Below are 14735 nucleotides of genomic sequence, written 5' to 3' on the forward strand. Positions count from 1 at the left end.
GGTTGGGTGTTACTGCCACTAGTGTCCCAATCACCACTGGGACCACTGTCTCAGGGGCATCTCCACACAGTCTGCACCTGACTATATATACAGTATACATATGTGTGTGTGTGTGTGTGTGTGTGTGTGTGTGTGTGTGTGTGTAAATAATTTATTAAATGAAAAGCCAATTAAATTGTTATTCATGCCTACTTCTACATAAACTGTGTGAAAAAATAACAACCGTTGACCCACATTAGCTATACATATCAGTTGTCAGCAGAACAAATGTGAACAACTACTGGGCGGGGCCTGTTGCATAATCTGCATTCTGCCTTGTCTCGGTGAAAGTTCCTGCCTTGAATAATAAAAGGAGACACACAGCTCACAATCCTGCTCATTTTCTCTCTACGAAGAGGAGCACCATGAGTTTCTGTGAGATGCAAAGTTTTGCTTTTGTTATCTCTGCTTTCCTGTTATGTGTTGCAGCAGACAAGTTTTAAATCTTGTTTATTTTTCTCGAACATTTCATCCGGCGGACCCTCCTCTCCAGTACCCCTGAATAGACCTTACCAGGGAGGCTGAGGAGTGTGATCCCCCTATAGTTGGAACACACCCTCCGGTCCCCCTTCTTAAAAAGAGGGACTACCACCCCGGTCTGCCAATCCAGCGGCACTGCCCCCGATGTCCACGCGATGTTGCAGAGTCGAGTCAACCATGACAGCCCTACAACATCCAGAGCCTTAAGGGACTCTGGGCGGATCTCATCCACCCCCGGGGCCTTGCCACCGAGGAGTTTTTTGACTACCTCGGCAACTTCAGCCCCGGAGATACGAGAGCCCATCTCTAGGTCCCCAGGCCCTACTTCCTCACTGGAAGGCGTGTTGGTGGGATTGAGATGGTCCTCGAAGTATTCCTTCCACCGATCCACAACATCCCGAGTTGAGGTCAGCAGCACACCATCACCACTATACACAGTGTTGACAGTGCACTGCTTCCCCCCCCTCAGACGCCGGATGGTGGTCCAGAACCTTTTCGAGGCCGTCCGAAAGTCGTTCTCCATGGCCTCACCGAACTCTTCCCATGCCCGAGTCTTTGCCTCGGCAACCGCCGTAGCTGCACTCCGCTTGGCACGCCGGTACCCATCTGCTGCCTCAGGAGTCCCACAGGCCAGTAAGGCCCGATACGACTCCTTCTTCAGCTTGACGGCATCCCTCACCACTGGTGTCCACCATCAGGGGGGCCGTTCTTCCCAATCACACCTCTCCAGGTCACACTGTCATTGCCAACGTGAGCATTGAAGTCACCCAGGAGGACGAGGGAGCCCCCAGAAGGGGCACTCTCCAGCACTCCCTCTAAGGACTCCAAAAAGGGTGGATACGCTGAACTGCTGTTTGGAGCATAGGCACAAACAACAGTCAGGATCCGTCCCCCCACCCGAAGGCGAAGGGAGGCTACCCTCTCATCCACCGGGGTAAACTCCAATACACAGGCACTGAGCTGGGGAGCAACCAGAATTGCCACCCCTGCTCGTCGCCTCTCACCATCGGCAACTCCAGAGTGGTAGAGAGTCCAACCCCTCTCAAGAAGACTGGTTCCAGAGCCCTTGCCGTGCGTCGAGGTGAGGCCAACTATATCTAGTCGGAACTTCTCAACCTCGCGCACCAACTCAGGCTCCTTTCCCACCAGAGAGGTGACATTCCATGTCCCTAGAGCCAGTTTGTGCAGCCGGGAATCAGACCGCCAAGGTCCCTGCCTCCGGCTGCTACCCAAAACACAATGCACCCGACCCCCTTGGCCCCTCCTGCAGGTGGTGAGCCCACGGGAAGGGGGTCCCATGTTGCCTCTTCGGGCTGTGCCCGGCCGGACTCCATGGGCAGAGGTCCGGCCACCAGGCGCTCGCCAACGTGCCCCACCCCCAGGCCTGGCTCCAGGAGGGGGCCCCGGTGACCCGCATCCGGGCAAGGGAAACTTGGTACCAATGTTGTTATTCATCATCAGGGGGGGTCTGGGCTACGCTTCGTCTGATCCCTCACCTAGGACCTGTTTGCCATGGGTGGCCCTACCAGGGGCATATAGCCCCAGACAACGGAGCTCCTGGGATCATTGGGACACGCAAACCCCTCCACCACGATAAGGTGGCAGCCCAGGGAGGGGATAAGGTGGCAGCCCAGGGAGGGGATAAGGTGGCAGCCCAGGGAGGGGCTGCCACCTTATCCGTGTATTACCCATGCACGATTTATAGTACTTTGGGAATATATGTTCATTTCATGTTGGTTTTTTGGTAAACAGCTGCTCTCACCGCTTTCTGAGGACATTTTCCACCACGCTATTGCTGAGAGTGGCACTGCTGCTTTGCAACTCTTAGTTCAAGATGATCCTCAGCCTGCATTGCAGGTGAATGAATTTCCCAATCTAAAATAATAATATCAATATTAATATAACATTTATTCAAATAATAGCATTGATTTACTTTTATCTATCTATCTATCTATCTATCTATCTATCTATCTATCTATCTATCTATCTATCTATCTATCTAGTTGTTTGCAAATGTATCTGGCTGTAGCACTGAAAGCACAGTAAAAACAGCTGATTGCTTCAAGAACGTGGACATGGAAACCATTTTGACCATAGCTAAGGTGAGCTTCTGCAGGAAAACAATGATTGTTTCATGTGTATTTTTTAAATCCTCGTGTGTTTTTTTTTTTTACAAATTATATTCCCTTAAGGGAACAGCAGTGAAGTATCCTTTAATCACTGATGGATATTTCCTCAAAAACAGCGTAGAAGAGTTGTTCCTTCAGCACCAACTTCTCACTGTGCCTTTTATGACCGGGGTCAATAATCATGAAGGAAGTTCTTTACTTGCTCAGGTAAACATCAAAGATTTGACTGATCTCCACATTAGTCCATAAGATATTGATGTAAGACTGCCAGATGTCTCCTGAGTGATTTTTAGTATCTTGCTCAAACCTCTGAGAGATATGTTGCTTATTTCCTCCAGCCCAAAGATGAACAACTCCGAAAACAGATTCTGGATGAATATACTGGAACTGGAGAAGATCGTGTGAAAAACAGAGATGGACTCATTGAGGTGCTCGGAGATGTGGTGTTTGTTATTCCTGCCATTAAGACTGCTAATGCTCACAGAGGTATGTCACAAATGAAACACAACTGTCACAGTGTAAAAGTAATATAATAACTCTAAAAGCACAATTTATTTTTTATTCTCCATAGATGCTGGTGCCCCTGTGTACCTGTATGAATTTCAGCATTCCCCCAGTTTTCTAAAAGATAAAAGACCAAGCTTTGTTAAGAGTGGCCATGGAGATGAAATATTTTCTGTATTTGGATTTTGCTTTACAGTTTCTCACATCAAATTAGGCAGTAAGTTCTATCAGTGGTAGTATTTTTCCTGCCATTTTTTAGGGTTCAAAGAATTTCAAGACAACATTTTTATTTGAGGTGCATGCAGTGAAGAAGATGAGCGGTTGGACAAAATCATGATGGGCTACTGGGGCAACTTTGCTCGTACAGGGTAGGAATTACAATCACTTGTTAAAAATAATGAGTTCATCAAAAACTACACGATAATTTTCTCGTGATGTGCATGTGTGTAGGTCTCCTAATGGACAGGGCCTTGTCCACTGGCCAAAGTATGGAGACAAAGAGGACTACCTGGCAATTGATGCAACGAACCAGAATGTTTTTCAGGGTTTGAAAAAAGACAAATTAGTTGTCCTGACTCAGATTCTTCCAGAGGATGTCAATGAGCAAAAAGACACGGGACACACTGAGTTCTAAATTTATTTATATATTCTGAAATGACACTCCATTTCACATTTCAGTCCTGTACTCATTTGGCCATGATGCCTTTCCACAATGTCAAAATAAAATACATTTTTTGAAGTCATGAAAATCAAAGTAAATATAGAACAGTTGGACGGAAAGACCGAGCAGCTTGCTAGCCAGGGCGGCTGGGCGAGGATTTGCAGGAAGCGTAGCCCAAACCAAAGGCCCCCGGTGCACCACCAACCGCTTCCCGTGGCTAATCATTTTTCCCCACTCGGCGACACACCCGCTGAGAAACCGACCCTGGTAATTGGCGACTCTGTTTTGCGCTACATGAAGCCGACTCCAGCGACCATAGATAGGTGCATTCCGGGGCCAGAGCAGGTGACATAGAAGCAAATCTAAAGCTACTGGCGAGAAGTAAACGTTAATTTGGTAAAGTTATTATTCATGTCAGAGCAAATGACACCCAGCTTCGTCAGTCGGAAGTCACCAAAAGTAGCATAGAGTCGGTGTGCAATTACGCAAAAACAGTGTCGGACTCCGTAGCATTCTCTGGTTCCCTCCCTAGTCTGGCCAGCGATGAAATGTTTAGTTGCCTGTCATTGCTTGCTGTCATGGTGGTGCCCCGAAAACCAGGTGTCCTTTGTAGACAATTGGAACAGTTTTTGGGGAAAACCTGGTCTGATTAGGAGAGACAGTGTATAATTACTATGGTGATTTACACTAAAAACACTGGTGACACTGGCAACACATACATCTGCTAAGGATGATTGTGTTGATGATTGTGCAGGATGAATTAAAAATAGTTGGTTACAAGTAGTTTGGGGATATCCTCTCAAACATATCTTTAGCAGTTATTAGCTGTTTCCTGTCTGTTTTAGCAAGTGTATACAAACTACTTATACATCTTATCTTCATACTTATCTTCTAAGAATAAAATATTTGAAAAAATAATTAAATATTGTTACTCCAATTTTGTGTGCAACAATAAGCAGAGTAAATGAGACAAATCGGTCAACTTTTCCTCAGGCACAACAAGGGAGTAATAAATATATTAATTTGAATGCACCAATTTGTTGTTTAATTTTCTGTAAAGACTTCATGGTCTTGAAAAAACAGAAACTAATGTTTAACATAATGAAATCAGCTTCCTTTATTGTAATTCAGGCTGAATATGTGATTGAAAGACCAGATGGGAATGTACCCCAAACATATGTGTTAAGGGCGTTTGTTACTTTTTCCTGTCCTTTACTGCCTGTGTATTGCCTTGTTCTTTTCAAAGCTTTTTGGCTGAACCCAGGCACAGCCATTGAGGTGGAGCAATGAGGCTCACCATCCTTCCTATGAGGCAGCTTCCTCTGAACAGTGCAATTCACAGCATTTATTTGTTTCCTTCCTTGGTGTCACCCTTGACTGAATTTTAGGCCGCTTGTCCTGCTCTTCTGTAGCCTGTCTAAACAGAAAATGAGTTAATGACAACAAAATAAACATTCCTACCTATTAATTTGGGGAAAAATTCCGTCCGTAAGAAATATCTTAGACAAACTACCACTGATACCTTTAGTCTCCATGATCGATTCCATGCGCACAAGCTTTTCTTAAAGTATTGATTAGTTTTTTTCCCTGTATCTAGCATTCAATTTGGAGGTTGACCTAATAGCTCCACAATGCGCCTCCTCAGTGGGTAAAGAAAACACCACGTCACAATATTAACCAAAAAAAGTTTATGTTGCAGAAAAGTTCAAAGAAAAGAATGAAGTAAACTCCAAATTCTACAAATATACTTGCCACATCATGGCCCAGTCCTCAAAAATACTGGATAAAAATGATCTATGCTAGACTCTGTCCTTTCATCCCAAAGCTCAAATTCTATGAAGTGTTTTTAAAAAAATAAAAATAAATTGTCTATCCTGTTCAAAGATCAAAGACATGATATCCCTTTACCCACAACCCCTCTGTCACATTTTGTCATTTTATAAAGTACTGGTACGTTTAACAATAGAAAACTGTAGTTTGTGTGATAGTAGATTCTCCTCTTCCTCATAGACTTCAGTGGAGAATGACAAAATGGAGGGGAAATCCAAATCTCAAAGCCCACTCATGTTAAACCGAGGCTGTATTGTAAATAACTTCTCTTATTTTAATTTTTTGATTAGTTTTTGTTTTTGTTTTAAAGGATTTATGGGCAAAACATAAGGGTACATATGGGTTAAATGTAGTGTTTAAAGCACTGTTCATCAAGGTGTTATATTAACGTCAGCCACTCAGTGGCAGGAGAGAGACAGCAGCAACCTTGTTAAGTGGAGAAGAGAGGAAAAGACACATGCCCTTCGATGGACTGTGATTATGCAATAACAATGTCGGACTCCGTAGCATTCTCTGGTCCCCTCCCCAATAGGGCCAGCGATGAAATGTTTAGTCGCATGTCATCGCTTCATCGTTGGCTGTCACGGTGGTGCCCCCGAAAACCAGGTGTCCTTTGTAGACAATTGGAACAGTTTTTGGGGAAAACCTGGTCTGATTAGAAGTGGCGGTGTCCATCCCACCCAGGATGGAGTCTCTCTCATTTCTTGTATCTTGGCAAAATTTATTAGACCCAAAGTGACCTGACAAACCAGGGTCCAAACCCTCCCTGGTTCCTGCTGAATATCTTGACCTAGGCACAGTCTTTAGCAAGCAGCATGCGCTACTTCTGTCCCCTCATCACCCTTATGACTGCGGCATCGACCTTCTCCTAGGAGCTTCACTACCTTCGAGTCGGCTGTACAACCTTTCCCGGCCAGAGCAGGAAGCGACGGAGAAATACATCGGGGAGTCCCTGATCCGCCCTTCCACCCTGTGGGAGCAGGGTTCTTTTTTGTCCAAAAGAAGGATGGCTCCCTCTACCGCTGCATAGATTATTGAGCCCTGAATGAAAAACAAGTACTCGTTACCCCTCTTCGATGCGGCTTTTGGTCCTCTCCACAAGGTGCAGATTTTTTCTAAGCTGGACTTTCGCAACGCATACCATCTCATACCAAGTGGAAGACTGCGTTTAACACCCCCTTGGGCCACTTCGAGTATCTGGTTTCTTCCTGTTACAGGGGAGTTTTTCCTTGCCATTGTTGCTTGTTAGGGGTCAGACCCTGGGATTCTGTAAAGCGCCTAGAAACAATTTTGATTGTAACAGACACTATATAAATAAAGATTGATTGGCAGATTGCTTCATTAACCCCAGAAAGACACTAACATCACAGCAGCTTGTTATCACAAAAAGGGAGAAACAGTCTCAAAAGGGTATGTGGTATACAAACTCAATATGAAATAGAAGATAATAAAATATCTAAAAAGGGGGCAGAAACAAATATGTGCGAACTGGGACATGAGAAAATATAAATACTGGGCAGAGCTATCTTTTCGGACAGCCCAAAGTTGGTCATGGTTGGTAGTGAGAAATTTGTTGATGATGATGATGCCTGTCCTCCTCCACAGAACTTTCTGGTTCCCAAGGCTGCTCCATTGTCTCTACCACCTACTTTTCCTGGTCTTTAGGGCTGCGGTGGAGTGCAAGGAAGCTGGAACACAGCTGTTTCTGGGTGACAGGGTGTTTGTGGAGCAGGTGTCGTTAGCTTGTGCAAAGACCGTGAATGTCTGGTTGAGGCGGTGAACAGGGTGTGTCCTGATAAATCCGGTCACTATCCTGCAGGTCTTGTTGAGATTGAGGCCAAGTTTCTATGCATATGACCTGCTTCATACTAAGCAGGCATATTCTACAGCAGAACAGCACAAGGCTGTTGTTTGCATGACACCCAGACAGTGAAAGTGCTACCCTGGGCTAGACCAAGGGTGTTTCAGAGGGAGAACACTACGGTCCCAGTATTACACTGGAAAAAGAGAAAATCCTTGCCAACAAGTTTCCTTATCATTAAGTAATTACGGTATATGTAAGTGTTTTGTTTTGTTGTTTTTTTTAAAAGAAAGAAAAACAAGTCATTTTCTGGTTTGTCTTTGTTTTATTACTGAGAAGAGCGCTTAAGCATAAAAGCTCCCTGAAGTCTGATGTTCGCATTTCCAGAGGACAAAATTAGGTTGTTTTATAACATATGATCCTGGAAAACAAGTTAATGCATGTTTCAAAATTATAATCAAACAAGAGGGCACATGCTTCTAACTGAAAAGACTGGATTAAATTACAAATTTTAAAAAAATGTTAAAAGTTGTTGTTTCAGCAGCCACTTTTTTGGAAAGGTGTTAGTAAAGCTGCAGCCTGAAAGAAAAGTACTGGCCAGTGGTTTTATGTTATTCTTTTCACTGCCCAGAAAAGTGCACTTGGAGTAGGAAAAGCATCTGGGCGTCACACCATCAGGCTTTAATGTTACATACTGACACTTTCTCAGTACTTGGAGCTGCTATTTCGTCTGATCTGACGTCCAAGATAATGAGGAAAACACCTTTGCAGTTTTTAAGCCGGTAAACGTCATGGTAATCAACTTAAACAAATAAGTCAAATACATCTTAAAACTTAAAAGACGTTTGCTCTGGAAGGATAATTCCAGTCCAGTCATTATATTCTACTGCGGTACAATTCACCATTACAAATTGTGTAATAACAACAGTAAAAGGATGTTTGCTGGAGGACCATGAGTTGAAACACTTAATTTCTGGAAAGACAAGTCTTCAAAGGGCAAATAAAGCACATTTGCTAGGATGAGCTGACAAAACTCCAGAAAAATCCCATCTCCTCATGGATGTTTTGATCACCATCAGAATTTTCTAATCAGAAAATAGCAAAATGAGTTCTGTTGAGACGCCTGAGATGCTCTGACATTTTCTAAAGGTTTGAAAGCAAAAAAACCCAAAAAACAACCATGCCGCTTCGTGAAAATGTGTTTAGATATTGGTTATGAGTTTCAACGGGATTTGTTTTAATTAAAATGCACCATGCTGTTTCATATATTTGGGCACTAAAATTAGTATAATACTACATGGCAGAATACATTGGACTCATTTCTCTTCTTCAAGCACTACCAAGTACAGACATGATTACAGAATCAGAGGCACATACAGTTTGAGCCTTTATAATAAGAAATATTATTAATTTTGTCCAGCGGGGAATAAATAAATAAATACATAAATATAAAGTTCAATGTCACCTTCAATCATGCTCAATATGGGTGACGTACCATGGCCTGTTGGCATTGTATGTGATGAGATCAATATAAACTAGCTCAGTTACACAATAAAAGAGAATGGGCTTGGAAAACAGGTAAAACCAAGAAAATTAAACATTTGTGATGGCAACATTGTCAGCGCAGAACACAGGTGACTTCACAAATGGTGGTGGCCGCTATGGGTTAGGGACGCATCAGGATGTCCACGACTGCATGTTACGCAGCATGTCCTCAAAGCGCTCCATGTTTGGGGCGTGTGCATGGGCGAGCTGGTCTGTGAGACGGCTGTAGAGGCTGAAAGACTTCAACTCCAGCCAGATGAAACCGAAGCGGTCCTGGTCAAACAGCACAAAAAGCCCCGGGGTACGCTCTGGACTCGTGAAGCCATGCCCAGCGATCAGACCTGTCCCATAGAAGCTGAAAGGGAGAGAAATGAATCATGTAATAATTACTGTCTGACCTCCTGGATGCATAACTTGCCTCCTGGTGTCTTTTCTGAACTCCAACCTTGACTCCAACATATACACCCAAGTTCGCTCGCTCTCACATATTTAAGAACACAAAATTTATTTCATATTCCCTTTATTTCTACATCCAAAATAAACTCATTCATGCCTGCTCAAACTGTTCTCACTCAATTTTACCATTTCCTGCAAGTTCGAGGATACACTTCGTTGCGAGCTGTAACCCCCAAGGGCAAGACGAAGGGCTGATCATCATGTTGATGTGCACTTGTGCTGCTGGGGCCAGGCTGGCAGTTGCCTGGACAGGCACCGTGGTCTGCGTCCACCTCGTCTTCTGCACTGTCACTACCACAGGCCCCCTCTTTTGTGTGATTGGCCTGCTGTTCTGCTTCTCTGTGGACCTCCTCGTGTATGCCCAGCACCAAGCGGGAGAGCTCCTCTATGTTGCACAGTTGCTCAAGGTCTGGGAGGACTACAGGCCGACTCAGGTTGATTTCCAAAGTCAGCTGTCCCGCAGGAACGTTCGGGTCCCCCTGCAGTGACATCAAATTGAGACTTAGTACCTCTAGAAAAAGGGTTTGACTGTTACACCGATATTGCCGATATTGGTGTAACAGTGTACATTGTACAGGATTTGATCACATCACCTGCAGCTAAATGCAAATACAAAGTCATGTGAGGTGGATGAATTACATGCATTCTATAAATTATTGCGAATAACATTTTTGCGCCATAATGACCTTGATCATTAACTGTTTACCAATAAAAACTAGTCAGGCATTGATAAAATGCTGGATTATGACAATATAATCTTTTCTTATCAGCTCTGTTATCAGAATACTGATGTAAAAAAACCTTGCAGCCCACAACAAAAATGCACAGATCTGAGAAGTCATGCAAAAGGAAATGAAAACTTGTTTTGTTTTTTTTAAACAAAAAGACACAAAATCTTCCGAGTGCACCAGGATGACTGATACACTTTTATTGTCTTTGATTTAATGCAGGCTGCTAGGGCTCTAATACATATTTAACCATTGTTATAAGATATCAAATGAAACTACCGGTAATGGTGTTGAATTATAACTATTGGTAAATGTTTAAAATCTTATCTTTGCAAAAAAGAAAATAAGAAATACATGATATGGTTGTTACCAAATCAAGTCATGGTTGTAGTCTTATGGCATGAGGTTAAATCACACCAATCTTTCTATGAACTGCAAAACCCAGCTGATCAAAGGCATGAGCTACGATGCATTTGAAAAAAAACAACCAAACAAACAAACTCGGTGACCAATTTTAGTAAATTTCTGTGGTTGAATTAAAAATGTTCTGAGGAAATCATTTGAATTTTTAGTAAAATATGCCATCTTAAGATGAGTAATATTATTCTTTGTTAAATCATGCCTAAATAGGATTTTGGCTTGTATGAAAGCGGCTGGAGTCTCAACTCTCTCCATACTAGTCAGATGAGAAACATCTCCCACATTCTTTTAACAGTCCAGCTGGCTCTCTACTAGACCTAAATGGACGACCTGAATGAATGAGAAACTAAATGACGACAAAAATGGGTTGAGCTGTTGTAATAACATTCTCAGTTGGTTAAAAGCGTTATTGTTGCAAAAAGTTCTTACATGCAAGTGAGCAACGTGGTTCACAGCTGTGGTTTGACATGGCCATGGCCTGACCAAAATGATTTACACGATAGTAAATAAGTAACATTTATATCTCGGCGGTCATGAGGAGGGTACACAATGGGTAAAGGCAGGGTCCACCCCTGGATGAGTTGCCAGTTCATCAGAGCCCTATATGAGCATTTGTAAGTTTACTATCTTGCTCAAGGGCACCTCAGCAGTGTTCTGGCACCTTCCCTTACGACCAGAACACCTTCCATGTTTTGTCTGCACTGGGGCTCAAACCGAGAACCCTCTCCTTCTCAGTCCAGTTTTTAACAGACTGAGCTGCAACCGCCCTTTCATATTTCTATAGAGAATAAAACTTTTCACCGGAAAATTCCCTCATACTTGTTTGTTGGCTTTCCATTCCCCCTAATACTCACAGTAAGCTTGGTTGCCCTTGCAGATTTGTGATGGAAGCTGAGCATGACAATTTCTAGCCCGTGACTGCCATAGGTGCCTTTGAAGAGTCCTGGCTGCAGCAGATCAGAAGGAGTCGCAGGGGGCAGGTAGATCCTCCGGTATGTCAAACAGTTACTGTCCAAAGAAAAAAAGGCCAATAAGATTCACTGACTTTTGCACCAGCTCCTGGGTTAAACATTAACCTGTGACACAACTGCGCTCATGTCTTGAGATAAGACCTAAATTTTGCCCTTGGCATTTGGAGCTTTGTGCTGGGATATACTGTTGTTAAGTAAAAAGAATTCTTACTCATATTGACTGGTATAGATGAACTTCATTAGAATAAGCTCCTGCATGTGCTCGTGGAAGATTTCTTCCAGAGTTCGGCCCCATTCCTCTTCCAGCCATGTCCTGAACTCCTAGATAAACACACATAAAATAATGAAATTAAATAGAATATCCTTTTTTGTAACAAAGAAGAATTATTTGTTATCTGAATGGCCCACCTCCTGTCTGCCACCCGGCATGCGGTGATGATCCGTTTGGTTACATTTGGTTGAAAATTCATCCTTCTTGACTGTCTAAAAATAAAGCAGCGTGACACACATACAATTATCAGCCTCCAGCCTCAATCAGAGCGTATTTAAAGCTCAGAGTAATCTTCGTGCCATGTCTTCGATACCTGTATGTCTCCTTTATGGGGACCCTTGTGTCCATACATGCACTCCACCGTGGCCTTCTTGCTTTCCCATAAATGTATACGAAAGAGTGGCCGTCTTCTCATGGGATCCTCCACGCGAGGGTCGTGAGGTGGCAGATACATCCAGCCAATAATGAAGAGCCCGTCCACCTGAGGGAAAGACATTCAATTTGCCAGCTTACTCAAGCAAAATGTTACCCTGCCAAGGGCTGTGATAAGCATAACTAATAAATTATTATTCCACCTTAATAAGATTTATAATTTGTATTAAATTCTTCTTACCACAACATTGAGCAATCCACCATAAGGCCCTATATCAGGCTGCCATAAACCCAAGATATGTCTGTATGGATGAAGTACTGCAAGAGAGAACATCCAATACTTATCAATTTCTGCTGTCTCTATTCCCTATGTGCTGCATGACTGTCACAGCAGGTGTTAAGAGGCATGTTAAAGTGCTCCTGTCCACCATTAAACACAAGAAACACAGACTAATTAAAGACCACCTCCTATTTTGTTGTTAATATAACAAAAGACATGCAGTGGAGAAATTTTCTATGGCCACTGTGGTCACGGGAATTTTCATGGCCACTGTGGTCACGGGTTAAATCAGCTAGAGCCGCACTCACGCAGCCCTTCATGCTGCACTCCGAGGCCATTGTACCTACAGTGTGTGTACACGTCTTTATAGTCCATATGCTCGTAGTCCGGGAGGAGCTTCATAAAGCGCCCTGATTTCACTCTTGGGTTGATACCTGGACAGGCACAACAAAGGCCATGTGTGCAACAGCCACCAGGACCACAACAGGTCCACCTCAAAGTGTCAGAATAATCTGGACCATTAGATGACTTGTCCTGCAACTTTGCCTGGCAGATTTTTCACGTGAAAAAGTGTGACCGCTTTCCTTTGGTTTGTGTTTCGTTCACATTGTAAGCTGCCATCAATGCTGTGGATCACTGAGTGTGTCTATAAATCATGTGGAATACAGGAAGGATTTCCATTAAACCGATGACAGCAAGTATTTTCTCTGCAGCGAAACTCACGTTTAACGTAGAGGTCGTGGCTGGAAACCCCGCCCACTTCCAGCTTCCTCAGGTCATCCTTCATACCAAACTCTGAAAATGAAAATGAAATGCTATTACTGCATTGCTAGTCAGACTTAAGGTGTAGGATGTCAACTGTACTGAACACATTTCGCCCCGTAACAGACATGTACGTCAGGTTTATAAAAGTTCTTATATGTGCAAAATTTGAAACAGGACTTAAAAAAAACTGCCTAAAGCAATGAAGGTACAAGACCAACACTGCTTATCAGATTTAAGATTAAGATTAAGATGTACTTTATTCATCCCCGTGGGGAAATTAGTATAGTCGCAACCTATACAAAGTATAACTTATGACAAGAGGGTAGTGTGCCCTGATAAACAGTGGGAAGAGCGTCTATTCTATGTTTTATTTTAAGCAGCAGTTGAATGTAGAGGTCAATTTCCTCCAAGGTTCGCCAGCAGATCAATTATAGGGGGAACGTTTCCGAGGGACCACCTCTGTGTGCAGATAGCAGCGTACTCCAAAACACCAGGAACCAGATCAGAGCTCGTCTGGAAGCATAAGATTGGAATTGCGTCTCTGCACAGCTATACTAACCTTCGACGCAGCGCCGTCTCCAAATGGTTTCGGTTTTGAGAATTTGTTTAAATTTTTTACAGACCAGGGCAACATTCGGGAGCGCCGTCCCAGGAATCAACGAGAATATCTCCACTAAAAGCTCCGGCGGTAGATCCGCTAAGAATTGCGGGTGTGGGAATCCCTTGGCTGTCCGCTCCAGACAGTCTCTTCTGCTGACATGACCGCCGCCACAGTCACAAGCGTCACTCGGCCCTGCAGTGACGACGCCGCTGTCCGGGCCTCCAATGCCGCCGCCGACTTGCCGTAGACCGACGATCCGCTCCTCTCCTTCCTCGTCCATGTCAGAATCGCTGCCCTGATCCTGCTGGTTCTGTCGCTGCCGCCTTCTGCACCTTCGCGACTGCCCCACACCGCAAAGTCTGGCGCAAACAGCCATGGGAAGTCACCAAACGGGTTCCATTACATCACGAGATTGCATCTATCAGTTGCAGTGTGGCGGACACATTCCTTCTGACGTCACAGGCGCGCACGTACAAGGCGCAGCGACGCTGCTCACCGCATCAAAAGCAAAACAAATAAAATCACACGTAACCAAAATACTATGGTTAATTTGAAATTTTTATTTTAAAAAGATGTTTGTATAGGTATTGTACCATAAAAATTCAAACATCATGTATAATACATAATCATTATGGTTGTGAAAATATGATTGGCAGTTCTCGATGGTTGTAATCTTTAATTGTATTTTTAAGAGCCCTGCCAATAAAAGTCATTAGGAGTTCTATTCTGTAATCGCATCAGTTACAAACTACCGTACCTTTGCGTTGATGTTGTCTATACAATAAGTAAATCTACTTATTGTGAAGTATTCAGCCTTTGTGTTGTGCAATTAGTCTTGCAAACAATGCATTCTGTCTTTGTGTCCAATAAGAGGGAAAAAAT

At 43.5% G+C, this 14735-nt stretch overlaps 2 protein-coding genes across 2 annotated transcripts; one reads left to right on the forward strand and one right to left on the reverse strand.

Annotated features, from left to right (window-relative positions):
* Nucleotides 1-2238: 2238 nt before the first annotated feature.
* Nucleotides 2239-3399, forward strand: LOC105416920 (liver carboxylesterase-like). Its single transcript, XM_029842065.1, has 3 exons — nt 2239-2376; nt 2987-3134; nt 3220-3399. Exons 1-3 carry the CDS (start codon nt 2239-2241, stop codon nt 3387-3389), a joined length of 456 nt encoding a protein of 151 aa, XP_029697925.1. The 3' UTR covers nt 3390-3399.
* A 4350-nt stretch (nt 3400-7749) lies between these two features.
* Nucleotides 7750-14325, reverse strand: fbxo31 (F-box protein 31). The gene is made up of 9 exons (XM_011607307.2): nt 13812-14325; nt 13211-13282; nt 12449-12525; nt 12149-12316; nt 11973-12047; nt 11776-11885; nt 11448-11601; nt 9572-9924; nt 7750-9344 (listed from the first exon to the last, which is right to left on the reverse strand). Exons 1-9 carry the CDS (start codon nt 14227-14229, stop codon nt 9122-9124), a joined length of 1650 nt encoding a protein of 549 aa, XP_011605609.1. The 5' UTR covers nt 14230-14325; the 3' UTR covers nt 7750-9121.
* Between the last annotated feature and the right edge of the window lie 410 nt (nt 14326-14735).

This window comes from Takifugu rubripes, chromosome 9 (genome assembly GCF_901000725.2).
Source record: "Takifugu rubripes chromosome 9, fTakRub1.2, whole genome shotgun sequence".
NCBI classification, from domain to species: Eukaryota; Metazoa; Chordata; class Actinopteri; order Tetraodontiformes; family Tetraodontidae; genus Takifugu; species Takifugu rubripes.